Source organism: Astatotilapia calliptera, chromosome 18 (genome assembly GCF_964374335.1).
Source record: "Astatotilapia calliptera chromosome 18, fAstCal68.1, whole genome shotgun sequence".
NCBI lineage: Eukaryota > Metazoa > Chordata > Actinopteri > Cichliformes > Cichlidae > Astatotilapia > Astatotilapia calliptera.
In genome coordinates, this window is record NC_137439.1 from 33,013,496 (window position 1) to 33,031,812 (window position 18,317).

The following is an 18,317-nucleotide window of genomic DNA, read 5'->3' on the forward strand; positions in this document are numbered from 1 at the left end:
GCCAAATGCAGTCTTATTTCAGTGTACTCTTAAAATTGTATATATTATGTCACACTTCCTCAAAATGCCCTGTTTAAAAATTAGCAATAATGAAAAAACTTGTATATTTGTATACACTCAAAACACTTTTTTCTCTCTCTTGTTATCTCTGTGGCACTTCGTTACTCACTACTGGTTGCCAACATTTACAACATATAGTTTAATTTTATTTGTAAGGTTCCTAAAATTTGGTGAGATATTTTTCACTAAAGTGTACTTCATATCTGGGCCACTGCAGACACCGACACTCGCTCCTAACAGTCATCTGCACCATCAATTAGGCAATTATGCATGTACACTGAGGTCAGGCAAGCTTCTAAGGATGCTCTGTGGTGTCCTTGGAGATTATGTGCAAGTTTCTATGACAGGGCAAGCAGACAATTAAATTACAAATTATGTTTCTTTTACTGATGGGACCCTCGGGGCACCCTGGGTGGTTTGCTGTTAGTAATCTTTGCATAGCCATTACAGCCATTTGGACAGTTTGTCGATCAATTACAACAAAGGGGGTCAACAGCATTAAAACACTGCTACATTATCAGTGTTCAGCGGGAGTAGCACATGTACAACAAAATCCTGTGATTGATCATATGCGAGAAAGAAGAGGCGCTTGTTTCCCACACTGTGAGAGCCCGCCGATGTAGCACGCCCCCCATTCACTCTCTCTGGCGCTCTGTCGTCCGCCGGGTTGAGCGACTGAAGCTGCCTGGGAGAGAAACAGCGAGGAGGGGAGAGGAAACGGAGCGATATGGCGAGCATCAACATGGGGCCGAGACCGCTGCTGCTGCTGGAGCTGGCGTGGGCTCTCCTGGCCCTCCAAGCGGTTTACGTCCGATGTCTTAACGGCGATGAGGACCAGAGCCAGGACACCGAGTGCAAGATGAAGAGCGTCACCGTGTCGGCGCTGCCGTTTTTAAGAGAAAACGACCTGAGCATCATGCACAGTCCCTCGGCCTCTGAGCCCAAGCTTCTGTTCTCTGTTAGAAACGATTTTCCCGGGGACGTGGTGGTGGTGGACGACCTGGAAAACACAGAGCTCCCCTTTTTCGTCTTAGGTGAGTTTTTCTTTTTCCAACACGCTGCTGTGTGGTGTCATTAGCCGCCAATTAAGCGGATAAAACCCCGCTCGCTCTTTATTACTACACCGGAGCAGCTGTTTATTAGCTAGCGCCTGGCTACATACCATGGCTCCACTGGTTTGGGAAAATGTTATAGGCAGCATAGCAGCCCAAATATGTAGCTAATACGATTAGATCCGTTTTACGGGTCATAATTAGTCCGCCAGTGGTTGATAATTAGTCTGTTATTGATAGCGTAGTGAATCAACACTTAGCACTTGTTTTTGTATTATATTAGGCCGCACAGCACATGCGCATAAAAATAGAGTTTTGGGTTGTTTTTTTTTGTAATAAATAAAAACCATCATTAGAGTTGTTTAGGGAGCATCATTTTAATTTTCTGTATTATTGCTTGTGGGTATTTTACCCAGAGTGTGCACACGTGGTTCGGTTAGCTACATGTGTAGGAAACTGCTTGCTAGTTAAAACACTAGCAACAGCGCAGCCAAACTCCTCTTACACCACACTGTGCTGTACCTTTTAATTTGGTGTCTTTTTTGTAGTTACTTTTTGTTGCCCATTTCTTATGTTGTGTTACAGACAGTAGAATTTACGCCCGTCTTGTGAGTTTTCAAACTTTATTAAATAAGCTTCATCGAGATTTAGGCCAACCCAAGTTCATGTTAACTGGACATTATGCTTTGTTTCAGTAACACTGGGTTAGGCAGAGAGCGGCAAAGTTTGCAGTGAAGTTTGCTGGCCGCTGTCCATGGTGCTGAATCTCAGCGCTTCTTTACAGCGTCTGTTGCTGCGGCTGCCGGGGGCCAGCATATCCCCCCGCTGCATATTCAGGGGCTCCGTGTGAGCTGCAGCGTCACATTTGCACAGCGTTTTAGGTCCGCTCTGTTTCTGTTTGGTGAGGGTTTAAGTGTTGTTACTGGAGTCTCAACTGGTTTTGATGTGTCCCAAGTCAGAGAGCAACGGGAAACAGTGAGACAACATGTTAGTGTTGTGACTGTTGGATCAGTGGAGCTTTTTCTTGCCTGTGACACACTGATATGAGGTGTGAGCTTAAAATCGCAGTCTCACTCTATTTTATCTACGAAAAAATTGCAACAAAACGTATATAGGACAACATGTATTTAAATACTTCTTGAGATACTAGTAGTAATAGCGCAGTAATGCTTCAAGAACCAACGCATAAACTTAGAAAACCATAAAGGGTAAAGGAATGAATATTAATTATAACTTGATTTAACCACATTTAAGCTTGAAATGGATTGGTGGGGAAAAACAAGAAATGGTTTAAAACAAATAAATTACATTTGATCAAAAATATAAAGGTAAAGTAAGTATTTTTTAGATTATGTAATAGAATAGTTATTGTCATAACCATCTTTTTAATGAATCCACTAAAATACATAGGAGCGATTGCTCTTTTGTGGAAGCTGACATGTTGTCTTGCCATCTTTACACAGTGGTCGACTGTTTTTTCTAATCACATTTGGCTATCGATCAGCCACATACTGTACGTAGTACGTGCTATAAGTTACTTTTAGATTAAAGATCACAAGTTGCTCTTTTAAAGTATATGTGACCATTTAACATTTGTACTTGTATATTTTCAATATCTCTGACTCACTATGTCTCCAGATAGCTGACAATGGGCCAGCTAATGTTAGACTCAAGAATCACACTTCCCCTCTGATAAAAAGTTTTATTACATTCAGAGTTTTTAGAGTTTCAGAAGTCAGAGCCACTTGAAAAAAAAAAGTTTAGCTAGCACCTGCTAACAGCAGCAAAAACAGCTGCACTTACCAGGAGAAAAGTTCAGGATCTCCTCAAAAACTTACCTCGGTATTGCTGTCATCAGACAGAAGTGAGCCTCACTGACTCATCGACTCATATCAGATTCCTTTCACAAAGTTTTACAGCCTCTTCCAGAGTAAATAGATGACGACTCATACTGACAGCTGAGGTAAACAATGGACTGACAACCTATACTCACTACAGATGAACAACAACCAGAGTTTTTTGTCCTATATTGGCCACCATAGCTGGGATTATACATTTAATTTGGGAGGGGTAAGAAAACAGAATTCAGCCGAATGAAAAATGCTATCTGCTGAAATCTATTGGTGAGAGTTTACACACTGTACCTTAAAGTTTCTTAATTAAATCCTTCATATATATGTATATATATATATATATATGTTAGGGGTGCAACAATACACAAAATTCGGTTCGGTTCAATACTTTGGTGTCACGGTTCGATATTTTTTCGATACAAAAAAAAAAGTTCATGCCTTTTTAATTTGTCATTTATTAAATTTTCACGGCACATTCTGCACCACATCTCTGTGCGTTCATCATTTGTTTGAAGCCAGCTCACCTCCTGCAACTACTTTTCCGAGAATACACGCTTCTTTTATGGTTCGGACTCCTTCTGACATTTCTTGAGGTGGAGGAACATCACAGTAATTGCTTAAAGGAGCTTCTTCGACATCTTTAAGAGTTCTAAACAAATGTCTGTCCTCGTCCTGAAAATCTTATGTACGCAAACACGCGTTGCAACTTCTTATCTTGTGCCCGTTTTTTATTTTGACAGTGAATGCGCACCTGCGGACCACTTATGTGCAGCCCTGGTTATTTCGCTTGTCATATTGCAGCCACAGAAATTCTTTTGTCCATGAAACCATAAAGCTGCACTTTCTTTTTGCCTTATAGTCTGATTTGTCATAACTTTTCCGTTTTGTGGTAAACTTTTCTTTGGCTGTCACTTCTTCACCCTGACCTGTCTTATTTGGCTCAGCAGAACTAAAATATTGTGGCGAGCTCAGACAAGGAGGAGACGGAGGTGTCGTTTGGTCTTGCTTCCCGTGAGCTAGCCAGGGAGCACAGCCGTTTATTAACATCTGCAGAAGAACACTGCCGCTAGCTAACTGCTCAGCGCGGCAACAGCACAGCACAGCAACAACAACAACAACAACACACAGGGCGCCCTCTGACCCCGGAAGGACACACCGTCGCAGCGAGAGGGCGTCACCCGTCACTATGGCAACATAAACAAAACATAACTGTACAAACAGAACCCCGAACAGCCCTGGGGCCTGTTCTTCGTACCGCGCTAAGTGAGTTAGCTGGTTGAGATTGTTGACGATTTCGCGTGATCCTGGATCGTTCGGTTCCCCGAAGCCCATCCGGGACTTGCTGTCATAGCAACAGAGCCGTAAGCGTAAACCTGCTGGGGAGCAGGTCAACAACAGGTGTGTTCGGGGAACCGGAATAGCGAGCTCAGAGTTAGCGCGATGATTTGGTCTTGGATGTTTCATTTGATCTTGGATGTAGTAAGCGACGTACGAAGCACAGGGCCCTGATCCGCTACAATATATATCCTGCTGCTTTTACACACGCACTCACATAAGCTCAGCGATTCTCTGCGCGATCAACCTCTCACATGTTTAAGCTGCGGGTGATTTCACTTGTCATGTTTGCATAGTAAGCTAACAATTAATAAGACAATGTCAGAGGAATTGGTGCGCAAATTATCATCACTCACCAATCAGTGCTGTCGCTCTCTATACACAGTGAAAGCAAAAAACAAGCGCAAATTCAAACGCGATTTCAATATGTCACATATTGACAGTGGCTCACCGATGCCAATGACATAATTACCCAGCTACATTTCCGAAAGAATGCAAAAGCATTGACATATATTTCTCCTTCCTACGATAGGCCGACGGGCAGGGCAGAGATAGATTTTGGTAGCCCGACTGGAAAAATCGCTAGACCCGGGACGTCGGGCAGGCGATTTTGCGAGCCCTGTATCTGATTGAGGAATCACTCATGTTTGGAAAAGAGAGTTTATTACAGAGAAATGGCTCTTTCCAAAATAAAAGCTATACTATACGCTTCTTCTGGGCTATATTCTCAGCAGCATATTAAACATATCAGGTCCCCATAAGGAGAATCATGTATTTGTTGTGTTCCCACTAGTGCTGTCAGCGTAAATCTCGTTGAAATGACGTTAACGCCACAACACGGCAAATCTCCATTAACGAGCTACGGCGGATCGCCCGTGCATGGGGCTGGACGGCCAACATGTTAATGAGCAAACTGCGCTAACACACTAGCTCCCACCCATGTAATTGAGCATTGCGTGGCACATCCAACATACTGTTTTACTTTTGTCCATGACGCGCTTACCTTCAAGGTCATACGTCACATGAAAACCAAAATAGTTCCAAACGCCAGATCTGAATGAGGGTGCGGGAGGTTCAATTTGCCATGTTGCAAGGAGAGCTTAACTTCTGTCTCGCTAGCTTGCCCTGCGCTCAGTGAATCTGCGTTCAACTACTCCACCTAGGCTGCACTGTCGAGCGCAGATCCACTGAGCGCTCAACACAGACAGCATCGTCAGAAGGAAAGTTGATAAAATAAATTAAAAATTTTGTATTGTTCGATACATATGCGTACAGAACCGAAAGCACTGTATCGAATGGTTCAAGATAGAGCTGGGCGATATGAGATTTTTTCATATCACGATATGTTTTTTTCATTTCAGGCGATAACGATATCTATCACGATATAAGCCAAATAACTATATTTGTAAGATTTAAATGTGCCGTTGCTCACAAGTAAAATGTGAAATAATCAGCAGCTTGTTTTTATTTAAATATTTATTTCCCATAATAAGTTCAACAGGGTAGATGTACTTAAGGAACATGAGACTTTTTCAGATAAATAAAGGCAAATATTGCAAACTACACAAAAGGCAGCCGCTAAAGCGTTTAAGTTTCAAAATAGAACAAACGAAACAGACTAAATTGTCAATTCCACTTAGAAACAAAATATTAATTCTAAAAATAAATCTTAGTTTGTTTTACAGAAGAACAGACAAAACTGACTAACTTTTGTCAATATCAAATAAACTGAGAACTAAAAGGAAATTCTCAATCTCTCCTTGTTGTATAGCTGAGCTTTTCAAACAGTTTTAACAGTTACTTTAGTCTGACAAAAGCCGATTGACGAATTAGCGCTTCCAGTCAGAGACTGAGGCTACGTCCACACGTACACGGGTATTTTTGAAAACGGAGATTTTCCGTTTTCGTTTTAAAAAATAATCCCGTCCACACATAAAGGCAGAAATGAAGGAAAACGCTGCTATGAACATGCCAAAGCAGCAGGTGGCGCTAGATTCCTAACCGTGCAGAAATGTTGGCCAATCAGAAGTCTAGAAGCCTCGGTGGGAAAAAGTAAACAAAGCTGGGGCATAGAAGCAGAACCGAGTCGTATGTGTGGACGGACAGTAACTGTGTGTATATGTAAGCATTTAAACACTGCAGAGAGTAGAATTAACAGTATTGTAGAAATTCATTTCACCGAAACAATAACGTGGCGCACAGTGTGACGCATGCACCAGTTTATTGTATTTCCAGACTTGCTTTCGGCACAATTTACAGTGCACGCTACTCTGTTTTTTGTCAGACTTGAAATAGCCGAAATACCTTCACACTACGGAACTTCTATGGCTCTTCCGTTCGACAATCTCTCCGGCATTGGAACCATCATCTGTTTTCTCTTCGGTCACGCTCGGTTGATTTTTCTAGTCGGCACACTCATTTCCTCCATTACGCGCTGGCTCCATTACCCGCTGGCTGCTTCCCAAACAAACACACGTGCGGCTTGGCACTTGTGCTGTACGTAACAAGTCACGCGACGTGACGCTGCGGCTGTGATTGGTTCGGCTCTGCACTACCTAATTTGGATTGGCTGACCTTTTTTTTTTTTTTTTAAGAGGACAATAGCGGCGAGGTCTATCGCGATAGCTTAATTTCTCTATCGAGTAAAAGTTATATCGCGATACATATCGTTATCGTTCTATCGCCCAGCTCTAGTTCAAGATCAATACGAGTATCGTTGCACCCCTAATATATATATATATATATATATATATATATATATATATATATATATATATATATATATATATATATATATATATATATATATATATTAAATCCTTCATATATACATCAACTTGTCAGTATCTTAAACCCTTAGATTACTAGATATATGACACTATTTATAAGATTTATAACATGCAGTCTACTAATTATTATAAAGCAGCACTTGTTAAGCCCTAGCACTAGCTGTTACGCTGTAAAAGCATTTCTTACCCGTGTGAGAGGTTATGAAATTGTCTTTTGAAAGTTTTACTTTTCTCAAATATGATGCTTCTCTACAGTGACTTGTTTTGATATCTTAATTTTGGTAAAACAGAAACATGTTTCTGACCATTTTTTAAAAAACTGACCAAAAAATCAGAAAGCTCCTTTGATTTAGCTTAAAAGTGGAACAAATAAACAGCCCTAAGAATGTGACAGTTGCTAATTAGTGACTATTTTCACTGTGTACTTTTTTTTCATAAATCCACTGATCTTTTAGTCTGTCACAAAATTGTGGAAAATGGCCAAGAGGTCCAAGGATGAGGTCTACCAATTGTTTAAAACTTTGGAGATTTTTATAATGACATAAACAGAGTAAAAAGAACACAATAGAATGTGAGATTGTATAAAAGCAAACTTTTGGGCAGTAGTTTTTTCTTTTTTCTCAAAAGTTAATGTGCCTATTTACTGTAGTACTACAGAGTTTGGAGAGTAGAGTATTTAAATGAGTTATACAGTGTGATTTAAGTTTACTGCGAATTGCGCTATAAAGTTGTGGAGTTGTAAAGTATTTTGTCTAGTATCAGTTATATCGTCAGTTATATCGTTATCGCAAATTTTCAAATGTATATCGTGATAAATATTTTTGGTCGTATCGCCCTGCTCTAATGGGTGGATGGCTCGTTGCCAAAGCTTTGGCTGTGTCCTGTCGCTCCTCACTGAGTTCCCAGTTATTGAGAGCCAAGCCCTGCAGATTTCTGTTCATAGTGATAGTTTGATCTAACAGACCAGCACTTAACTTAAATGCACTGAAATTAACTTAATTAAGGGGAGAGAGGGGAAGAATCCCAATGGAGGACGCAAGAGGACACATCTTATATTTGGCATAACGTGCAGCCAAATTACTTTTCAGTGAATGATGGGTTTGCAGTGTATCAGGTTTTTATACACATTTCTACACAGAGATCAGTCCATTAAACAAAACTGCAAAGACTACAATAGCCTCTGCATGTCTTTGCTGAGTAGTAGACACACTCCTTTGGAGCATCACAAATCGAGTTATGGGTTTTTTCTTTTGTTTGTATTTTTTTTTCTCTTCTCTCAGAGCTATTAAATACCATATTGAAATTTCTGTAAGACAGCAGTCGTTACTGCTACGTGCTCCAGTCTTAATTTTGTAAGATTATTGGCTCAGTCTAACAATAGGTGATACATGTCTGTATGTGGTAAAATAATAATAACAACTTCATTAACACGTGGAAGGATCAGAATCTGACGGTACATACTGTTTTGTGTTTATTAGACACAGATATTAGATTTACCTAATAGAATCATTTGCAATAATGGAGTGCTTCTCCTGAGGTGACTGATTTAGCAAAAGAAAAACTGCCCAAACTTTTCAAGACACCCAAGTTCTCCTTCAGTAAGGACTCAGTAGTCCGAGACTTGGATTAGCTATTGGTCTGATACTGACCCCAAAAAAGCTGGATTGGGTATTGATGTTTATTATGTCACATGAAAGCAGCAGCTACTGGCAGAGCGAATGTAGCATGAAGGAAGCTAATATAAGATAAGCTAGAAGGGCATTTAATTGGTTTACCACTTGTTAGGAAGCTTGTACTGTACGGCATGGTGTTGTCCTCAACTGGATTAATCTTTTTTTTACTCCAACTCTTTGGCAGCTCCATAAACAAAGTGTGCGTGAGGAAGGGAAAGAAGAAAGAAAAACCACTATGTAGCATCTATGGCTCTCACAAAAACTAGACTAGTGCCTCTAGGTTAGATAACAACACCAATGTAGCTTTTATTTTTTAATCATATGTAACCTCACCCATCTACAAATTTGTAGATATATTTATTTAAAAACATTTTTTACAAAGTTGTCTATATTTACCCTGACGTCGTCATACACATAACAAAACGAGTACTAAGAACCTCACAGTGTGGATTACATCTTTTAAATTTAAGACTGGTAAATTTAAGACTGGTAATGCGGCTTTTTAACTGGTATCTGGCATCTTTAGCAAATCAGAACTGCATAATGCAACTAGAATTACCACTGTGGGCTGACTCAGTTGTATTTATCAGTGCCTCAGAAAGCACTACTAAAAATTCCATGGGTGTTTTAATTACTGCGCACATATGAACATAGGGAATAGCTCTTGAAGCTCCCTAATGGTAGTATTATTGATATTTACACCACGAGGCTGCCGTGGCTCTTTAAATGAACTATTTAGACTATTGAAAGGAATAATTAATACAACACTTATGATTTAAATAAGGTTAAGACAAATGCACAGCACAACAGATCTCTGACATTTCCTCACATAGTTTTCTGCTGTGGGACAGAAAACTTTTAATGAAAATTCACACTGGGGAAACCCACACAAATCCAGATTTGTTATGCAAGTAGGGGCACTGCTACTCAAACAGACTGGAGCAGCTGGAGCTGCTGGTTCTATTATATATTTTGGTTTAATGTTTCTTTTGTTTGTTGCTTTTTTTCTTTGCTGTTTGACAACCTCCCCATCCCTTTGTAGAAAAAGATGGGTGTCCACTTTAAACTACAAACCACAATTCTCACTCACTCGCTCATTGTATCCGTGTCTTCTCAGGAAACAAAAGCAAGCCGAGCCAACATTGTGTGGCTGTGCTGATAAAAAATAACAGTGACTGGACAACATGTGTGGCTGAATGCTGTTTCAGTGGAACCTCTAAATTTTTGACTAGCTGCTGTCTGGTTTCCATTTGTCATGTCACTCCAGCCTTCATTATGCTGTTGAGTCTTCCATTTGAAGGTGGTGCACAGCTCATCTCAGCAAATTTTTACAGAATTCGTGCGAGCCATTGTGCAGGATGTTGGCATGTGCAAGGCTGGCTGCGGGCAAGCATACAACGTGGGAAACTTGGATAACATTAATAACAAGATTAAAACTAGGGCTGGGCGATGTGGCCTAAAATCCATATCACGGTATAATTTGAAGCATGTGCGGTAACGATATATATCGCGATATATTCTTTTCTTCTGTATAACGTATTTTACACTCTATAAAGTACACTTAAAATCCTTTAATTTTCCCAAAAATCGACAGTGCCCCTTATGTATGAATTCTGGTTGTGCTTAGAGCAGGGCGATATGACCAAAAATATTTATCACGATATACATTTGAAAATTTGTGATAACGATATAACTGACGATATAATTGACACTAGACAAAATACTTTACAACTCCACAACTTTATTAGTTAAAAAAACCCCACCAATGTATTTTCACTTAAACAAGCAGCTGTTTTTTATGTGCATTAAAGTTATATAAACTTTAACAGTGCAAATTCCTCGTTGACAGTTCAACCAAAAGGCATTTCCAGTGGAAACTGGCCGACATATCCTCAGCATAACCATGTATAATATCCACAAAACTTAAAAAGAGGTTATACACACACAATACGGTAATATTATGTTGAATATTACGTATCACTCCGCGAGGCGGCTGCCTAATATAGCCCTAATGCTCCGACAATCCATCAAGTGGTGCGGGTTCGTAGCTTAGCAAAGTTGTACTAAAACATTTGACAGATTTTTGAGCGCCATATAAAATCGTTTCGAGGTCAGTAAACACAACCAGAGTTCATACATAAGGCACACGGGATTATAGGGGGCACTGTCGATTTTCAGAAAAATCAAAGGATGATTTTAAGTGTGCCGTATTTTCCTTTTTTTTTTTTTTTTGCCTGTCCCGTTTGGCTCTTTTGCCATCAGAATTAGTGTCTAAAGGCAAAGAAAGATGCCCAATGGATTTACTTTACCAAATTGACCATCCCAGCCTTGCCGTAATGGTCCATTTGATTCACCTTTTATTGTTCATTTTATTTTCACTTACTGAATACGGGACAGACTTGACTGGGGGAAAGAAGGGGAGAAAGAAAGAGGGAAAGAGAAACAGCTGAGAAGAGGGACGGGGGAGAAGGGCAAAAAACAAAAACCAACAGAACGGGCAGAGAAAAAAAATGCATATATCAATCACCTGGGTCACCTGCTGAGAAAGAAAAAAGAAAACAAGCAGAAGAGAACAAGAGTAATAGAATAAACAACATCACGATGATATATGGGAATATGAAAGTAAATACTAAATATTAAACATTATTGTGCAGCACATAAGATCAACAGAACACAGTGTGCTTTGAGGTAGGAGCCAAAAAGGGTGTAGTTTGTGGGTGTGATCACCCGTGTGTACACCTGTGAGCATGGACGCGCTTGTTTTTTTTTAAAAAGGTTCCTTCATGTAATGATCTGCTAGAGGGTGTGGGGGGGCCACAGCCCCGTCCTCCAGGGCATGAAGCAGGTATGGAGGAGATCAAAACTCCAGACATCCAGAGGCCCCCAGAACACAAGAGACCAAGGAAGACCAACAGAGGGGCAGCTGCGCCACTGTCCCAGAAAGAGCTGAGAAGAGTCCCAGATGAGGGCTCTCTCAGCAGCCGCGGAGCAGAAGCCAGGGGGAGTTGCAGTGACGCGCCCGTGAGCTCCGCCGGCAGCCAGCCGTGCCTGAGTGACTGAGCCCCAGGCCGAGAGGCCGGGGGCACCCCACCTCCGAAGTGGCCCGAGCGAGCCCCAGGCTCCAGGCCCCGATAAGCGGACACAAAGAACCACCAACGCACCGATGTCTGAGGGAGTCCGCCACTGGCAGGGGAAGTGGTGGTAGGGGGAGATAGGCCTCCAAACCTTGGAGGGCCTAAGATGTCCCCAGAGAGGTGGCGCCTGACACCCAACCTGACATATAGACACAGAAATACAGGCACACACAGATACAAACATCCATTCCCACCCTCATGCTCTCATATGCACTCACTCCACACTCAACCAACGTGGAGACAGACATAAAGAGACGCTGTACACACGATCACACTCCCCAAGCGTACTCTACAAACCGGGTCTAGGTACCTTTGCCCCTGGAGGGGGGAACTGCACCCAGACCCAGGTGGTGTTACCCTTTTCCCTGCGGTGGGGGGAGGCAGACCGCCCCGACTCCGCAGCAGCAGGGAGGCCCCACACTCCAGACCGCAGTCGGACGGCCAACTCCTTCTCCTAGCCCCCCCGCTCCAGCAGGTCGCAGAGAATGGGGGTGGGAGAAGACTCCAAACCTCCCTCCACCCGCTCATTGTAGTGTTGATGCATGTGTGTTCTAAGGTGCATTTAAAACCCAGGAGGGCATGGAGCTACCTGCCAGAGAGCAGCAGGTAAGCGCATAGTCCCTCCTGCTAGCCCTCAATGTCTACGTGTATTTAACATTGAGAGGTGGGCAACGACGCCAGGGGTGGGGTGTACACCCTGATGGTACTTTGGATTCCGTGTATCGTGCCCACCCCCAAGATCCTATATGTATGTGTAATGAGAGTGTGAGTAATGTGAATGTCTAAGTTGTGGGATAAAATTGAGGCAGAGGCAGCCAGAAGGGGACGGGGGGGGACGGGGGGGGGGGGGAGGTAGCCTCCTCTGCACCCTGGTGACATACCCCTACTCCAAGGCCCTGCATGTGTGGGTGGTTGTGGTGGAGCGGGAAGAGGGGGGCAGCTGGAGATGGGGAGGGAAGGAAGGGAGGGGCGGTGACCCCTCCCTGGGGCCAGCTCCCCCGCTGACCCCAGTAGGCACCCCCATACTCCGCGACCCGCCAGGGAAAGGGGGCCCAGGCCCATCCAGACCGGGGCCCAGCGCAGCAGCGCCCCCCGGCCCCACAGAGCCCGGGACAGTCCACCCAACCCCACCACAGAGAAAACTGCACCCACCCCACCATCCACTCATCTTCCAGACTACATAAGACAATAAACACCCAGGCTGAGATCTTCCTCCACCTCTCCTGTATCTCCCCCTCCTGCAGAGAGAGCCCCTGAGGAGAGGAAAGCTCCTGCAAGATGTGACAATCTTCCCCACCAGTTGAAGAGCCCCCCAGGTGGCTCGATGCACCGGCGGCACCCTGCTCCAGGGCTGGGCCCCCATGCACCCACCCGCCCACAACCCCGGCAACACACCATTCAGGACCCAAGCCCCCGAGGCCCGGCCCGGGCCCCAGCCCAGAGACGGAGCGCCCCCAGAACCTCACGCCCATCCCGGACCCACCCAGGGGCAGCCAGGCTACCAGGTCAGTAACCCACGTCCGTCAGCACAGACCCTCCCCTAGCCCCGCTGCACGCAGCCGCGAGGAAACAGTCACCTGAGAGCCAACAGAGCCCCTAACCGGACATGACCGCTACCCCGGGTTGAGCCCCCCAAGGAAGATGCCTCCGGGGAACCCCCCGACGCCCTAAGCCTGTCCCTACCCCCACACCACTCACAACAGTGAAGGCGGGACCAAACTATGACCCCCCACCCCCACTAGGTGATGGAGCTGATCAAAGGAGCCCAGAGCAATTGATCTGATGTGGTGGCAGAGGCTGTATCAAGACTAATGTAATCTAATAGATAATTCCTATATTGGTTAGAATTAAGATTATTTTTATTTTTCCAGTTCATGAGGACTGTTTTCTTGGCTATGCAAGAAAACGCAAGTGCGCCGTATTTTCCAAACAACACGGTAATAACGACGGCCCGCTAGCATGCGCTACCAAAAATAGTGCTTTGTTGTGTATCTGACGGACGAAAGCTAAACCAGTTCCACACCACTGAAGTTGCAGCATTTTACAAACCAATCCTGGTTCATCTGTTTCATTTAACGATCCACTTTCGCTCTTCTCATTCCACCATGTGCATATGTAAAAATAGGCACTGTGCATGCGCGTTTTACCCACATTCTATCGTGATATTTCATTTTCCTCTCATTGCCCAAAATTACACCGGTATTACCGTGAACGGAATGATATAGCCCAGCCCTAGTTGGGCTTACTGACCTCAAACCATTTTATGTAGTACACAGTAGAGCAGGGCGATATGGCCAAAAATATTTATCACGATATATATTTGAAAATTTGCGATAATGATATAACCGACGATATAATTGATGCGAGACAAAATACAACTCCACAACATTACTAGCACAAAAAGACAACCTTCCATTTAATTTCACTTAAACAAGAAGCTGGTTTTTATGTACATTAAAGCTTTATAAAAATGTAACAGTGCAAATGCAAATTCCTTGCTGAAAGTTTAACCAAAAGGCATTTCCAGTAGAAATGGGCTGACATATCCTGAGCATAACCATGTATAATATCCACTGAAGTTAAAAAGAGGTGCTTTGCAACATTAAACTGCAGTGTGCAGTACGTATTTTTCGGACCATAAGGTGCACAGGGTTATAAGGCACATTAAGCGAAACAAAGCAGTCAGATAAATCAAACTTTATTAAACTCATTCTTCTTGCTTCCTCCACTTCTGTAACATTGATTCATTAATGTTGAATTCTCTGGCAGCTGCTCTATTCCCATGTTGTTGCAGTATATTAATGACTAACCTCGTATTGTGGATGGATTATCTCAGTTGTTCTCCTGACTGAAGTTTGGTCCATTTACAGCATCCTGCCATGCGATTGCATTTGTCTCTAACCATGAGGAACCTTCACGTTAACTTTTATAAGTGGAAAAGTGTTAGTGTTCGTCCTCCAGCTTCACTGTTTATGTTATGCTAACATAGCTGTGTCGCTAGCGATCACGTAGCACATCATTATATACCAGCTAGCCCAACTTCAGTAACCCTACAAACGTCACTGCTGTTTAGTTTCCTGTCTTCATTTATGTTGGAAGTGATAGCAGAGCTGTACGTTTGAATTTTTTCAGAAATCTCTCAGTCAGAACATGCAATATCATGCTTAGGTAACTAGCGAAACTAGCGAGCTAACTTCCGCTAGCTTCCTGCTAACTTCTAACTCCGTTAAATGTAATAAATTTTGTTTTCATGGATGCCTGGAAGTTAAACTTCATAGTTACACCTGGTAAAGCAGCAATGCTGATTGTTTTTATTAAAGATGAAAGAATTTAGACAGTTTTTAACTCGCAGTGATGCTGCAGTGTTGTTTGACCTGAAAAAGACGGAGTTTAGGACCCAGATTACTCGCAGCTTTAAGAGCATCTTAGTCCGACAAATACGACAATAACGACGGCCGCTTGCATGTTCTGCAAAAAAATGTGCTTTGTCGTGTATCTGACGGACAAACACCAAACCAGTTTCACATCACTGAAGTTGCACCATTTTCACAAACCAATTCTGGTTCATCTGTTTCACTCAACAATCGGCCATGTGCGTATGAAAACAAAGGCACTGCGCATGCGCGTTTTACTCATATTCTATCGCGATATTTCATTTTCCTATCGTTGCCTAACATTATACCGGTATTACCGTGAACGGTATAATATGGCCCAGCCCTAGTACACGGCACGCAGAAATTTGTCAAAAATGTTTTAGTACGACTTTGGTAAGCTACGAAGCCGCACCGCTTGATGGATTGTTGGAGCATTACGGCTACCGTAGTCAGGAGCCTCGCAGAGTAATCTGGGTCCTAAACTCCGCACCTTCAGGTCCCAAAGTCAAACAAGCACTGCGGCATCACTAAGAGTTAAAAACTGTCTAAATTCTTTCATCTTTAATAAAATGATCAGCGTTGCTGCTTTACCAGGTGTAACAATTACGTTTAACATCCAGGCATCCATGAAAACAGAATTTACCAAATTCAACGGAGTTAGAAGTTAGCAGGAAGTTAGCTCACTAGCTTCTACCTAAACAGATATAGCATGTTCTGACTGAGAGATTTCTGAAAAATTCAAACGTACAGCTCTGCTATCACTTCCAACATAAATGAAGACAGAAAACTAAACAGCAGTGACTTTTGTAGGGTTTTTTTTTCCTTTCTCTCACCCTCTCTCTCGCACTTTTTTTCCGCTTCACTCTGCACACGAGCCTTGTGGGGAGGGGCGGTAGTTACGCTCGCAGTAGCACAGGAACAGAGCGGGAGGGAGAGAGAAAGAGCCAGGGACAACAACGTCACATTAGAAAGGTATAGTAAACATCCACAACTATTTTCAGTTGCAGATGATAAAGGATTCACAAAGTTTATTCATGCAGGTCCATATGACAGAGAATGTGCATCTTCTTTTTGTTTTCATATTTTAATTTATATTTAATTGTGTTGTGGTTTGCAGTGTTTTGTGTTCTTTCACTTTAAATTTGTTTAAAAGGGAAAAGCTGAAAATTTAAATAGTTAAAAGTTGAAATGTGAATAGTTGGTTTTTGTATTATATGATTTATTTATTACATTTTATGTGGAGTGAATAAATAAAAGTATATTTACGGTGGCCCCTAGAGACAAAGCACGTACAAACTCCCCGGTATGCCCGATGGTGATTCTTCGTTTTTATGGGCCGATGATTTTTTTTTTTTTTTTTTGTAATGGCATGGACAATGAGAGGTGGTGGATTGGCCAGATGCTGGCCGATGTGTAAAATAACTCAGTTGTTTGGTGGTGGCTATGGCGGAGCTTCCACAGAGCCCAACAGGTGGATGAGAGAAAGGGGAGGCAGGAGGAGCAGAGACCCGAGGCGGCCGCCGGTCTGAGTGTCAGGTGAACTGAACTTCAGGTAAGAAGTTATGACCTGCAGTCTATCTGGGTCAGATATAAACCAAGTTTAGGTAGAGTTTATTTTCGTTGTGCTGACTTTTTAGTCAGTTACAATAACTCGTACTGCGTGCTAGCTAGGATGATGGAGTTTCTATACAGCTGGGCAGGTGCTATAATGTTACTGATAGTGAACTTTATTTTATTCATAAGGTTTTTTAGTAGAGTTGCCAACCGCTCCTTAAAAATGGAACGGTCCCTCATTCAGAGAAAACATTACCTGTTTCGTATCGAGCTGAGAAGAGACGCAGTTTGTCCCGAACTTCAGCTACAATGGAAAAAGACACAAAGCTGGATTTATTCTGTGTCTTTAAGCTGCACAGCTGCCTCTTCTTCTCTCATTCTCTCCCCCTCTCTCTCCTGTTGCTACTTCAGTCATGAAACTGATCAATGATCAGCTGATCGGCTTTTCTCTCTTGTTTGTTTATCGCCCACTTTGCGCCAGAAAGAGGAAACCAGCAGATGCCACGCTAAACAACAGCAGCACGTTTAAGCTTGATCAGCTGTTGTTAGAATGTATTTAATATTACTTTCTAGTATCAGCTGATGTTTGCTGGAGCCACAGCTGTAAAGCTGCTGGTCATGATATTAGTTTGTATATCTGGTGAGAGGGAAACATGAAAATGAAACCAGGAGAATCATCACAGCTAAACAGGTGATGGAGAAACTAGTTTACCTTTTAGTTGAAGGGAAGTTATAAACTGTTTCTGAGAAATAACCCCAGGATCCTTTTGTAAGTAGCTGACAGCTGGTAACTGTGCAGGGGCGGGTCTAGCAAAGTTTTGCCAGGGGGGCAGGTCGGGCATTAACAGGGAGAGGGGGGCACAAAGAAATACTTTTCTTTCTTATTCTCATTTAAAATGTCTCGCTTTTATTGAATAATTATCTGAATCTTACAACCAAAGTTTTAATCTGATGTAAAATGTATAGAAATCATACATATAACAACAAGACTGTACATCACCGTTACAACAGCATTTGTTTTCATTCAAAGGCTTTATGGCTTTTCCTAGAATACCTGGTGGGCCGGTCTCTAAATGCCCGGGCCAATTGTTTGTCCCAGTCCAGCCCTGAAAACACGCACAAACTCCAAAACACGTAAAAACTCCATAGCACGCACAAACTCCGAAGCACGTACAAAACACAACAGAAGTGTTCCAGGATGCTAGGGGCAGTGTTGAGCTTTTGTTACCTAGGGGCTACACAAGCCAGGAAGTACCAACGACTGGATTTGGTGTGTGGTAGTAACAGGTAAATGAACTTCAATTGTGTAATTTAAGTGATCTAGGTAACTCTGTTTTGGAAGTTCAGTTAATGCTAGAAATGTGTTTTGGGGTTTGTACGTGCTTTGTCTCTGGGGGCCACCGCATATATTTATATATAAACATAAATAAATAAAACCACGTTTTTTTTTTTACATTAGTAATTCCTTTTGTGCATAATTTTATATTGTTGTT

The 18,317-nt window shown here is 42.6% G+C and overlaps 1 protein-coding gene across 6 annotated transcripts in view; it reads left to right on the forward strand.

The window, feature by feature from the left end:
* The first annotated feature begins 676 nt into the window (after nucleotides 1–676).
* The window catches only part of astn1 (astrotactin 1), a 476,318-nt gene continuing 458,677 nt past the window's right edge, over nucleotides 677–18,317 (forward strand). For 5 of the 6 annotated variants that reach the window (XM_026150134.2, XM_026150137.2, XM_026150138.2 and 2 more), the window contains exon 1: nucleotides 677–1,094. In XM_026150134.2, the coding sequence (XP_026005919.1) occupies nucleotides 788–1,094 (307 nt within the window). In that variant the 5' untranslated portion in view covers nucleotides 677–787. The remainder of the gene's footprint in view (nucleotides 1,095–18,317) is intronic. The other variant, XM_026150139.2, reaches the window with a different exon arrangement.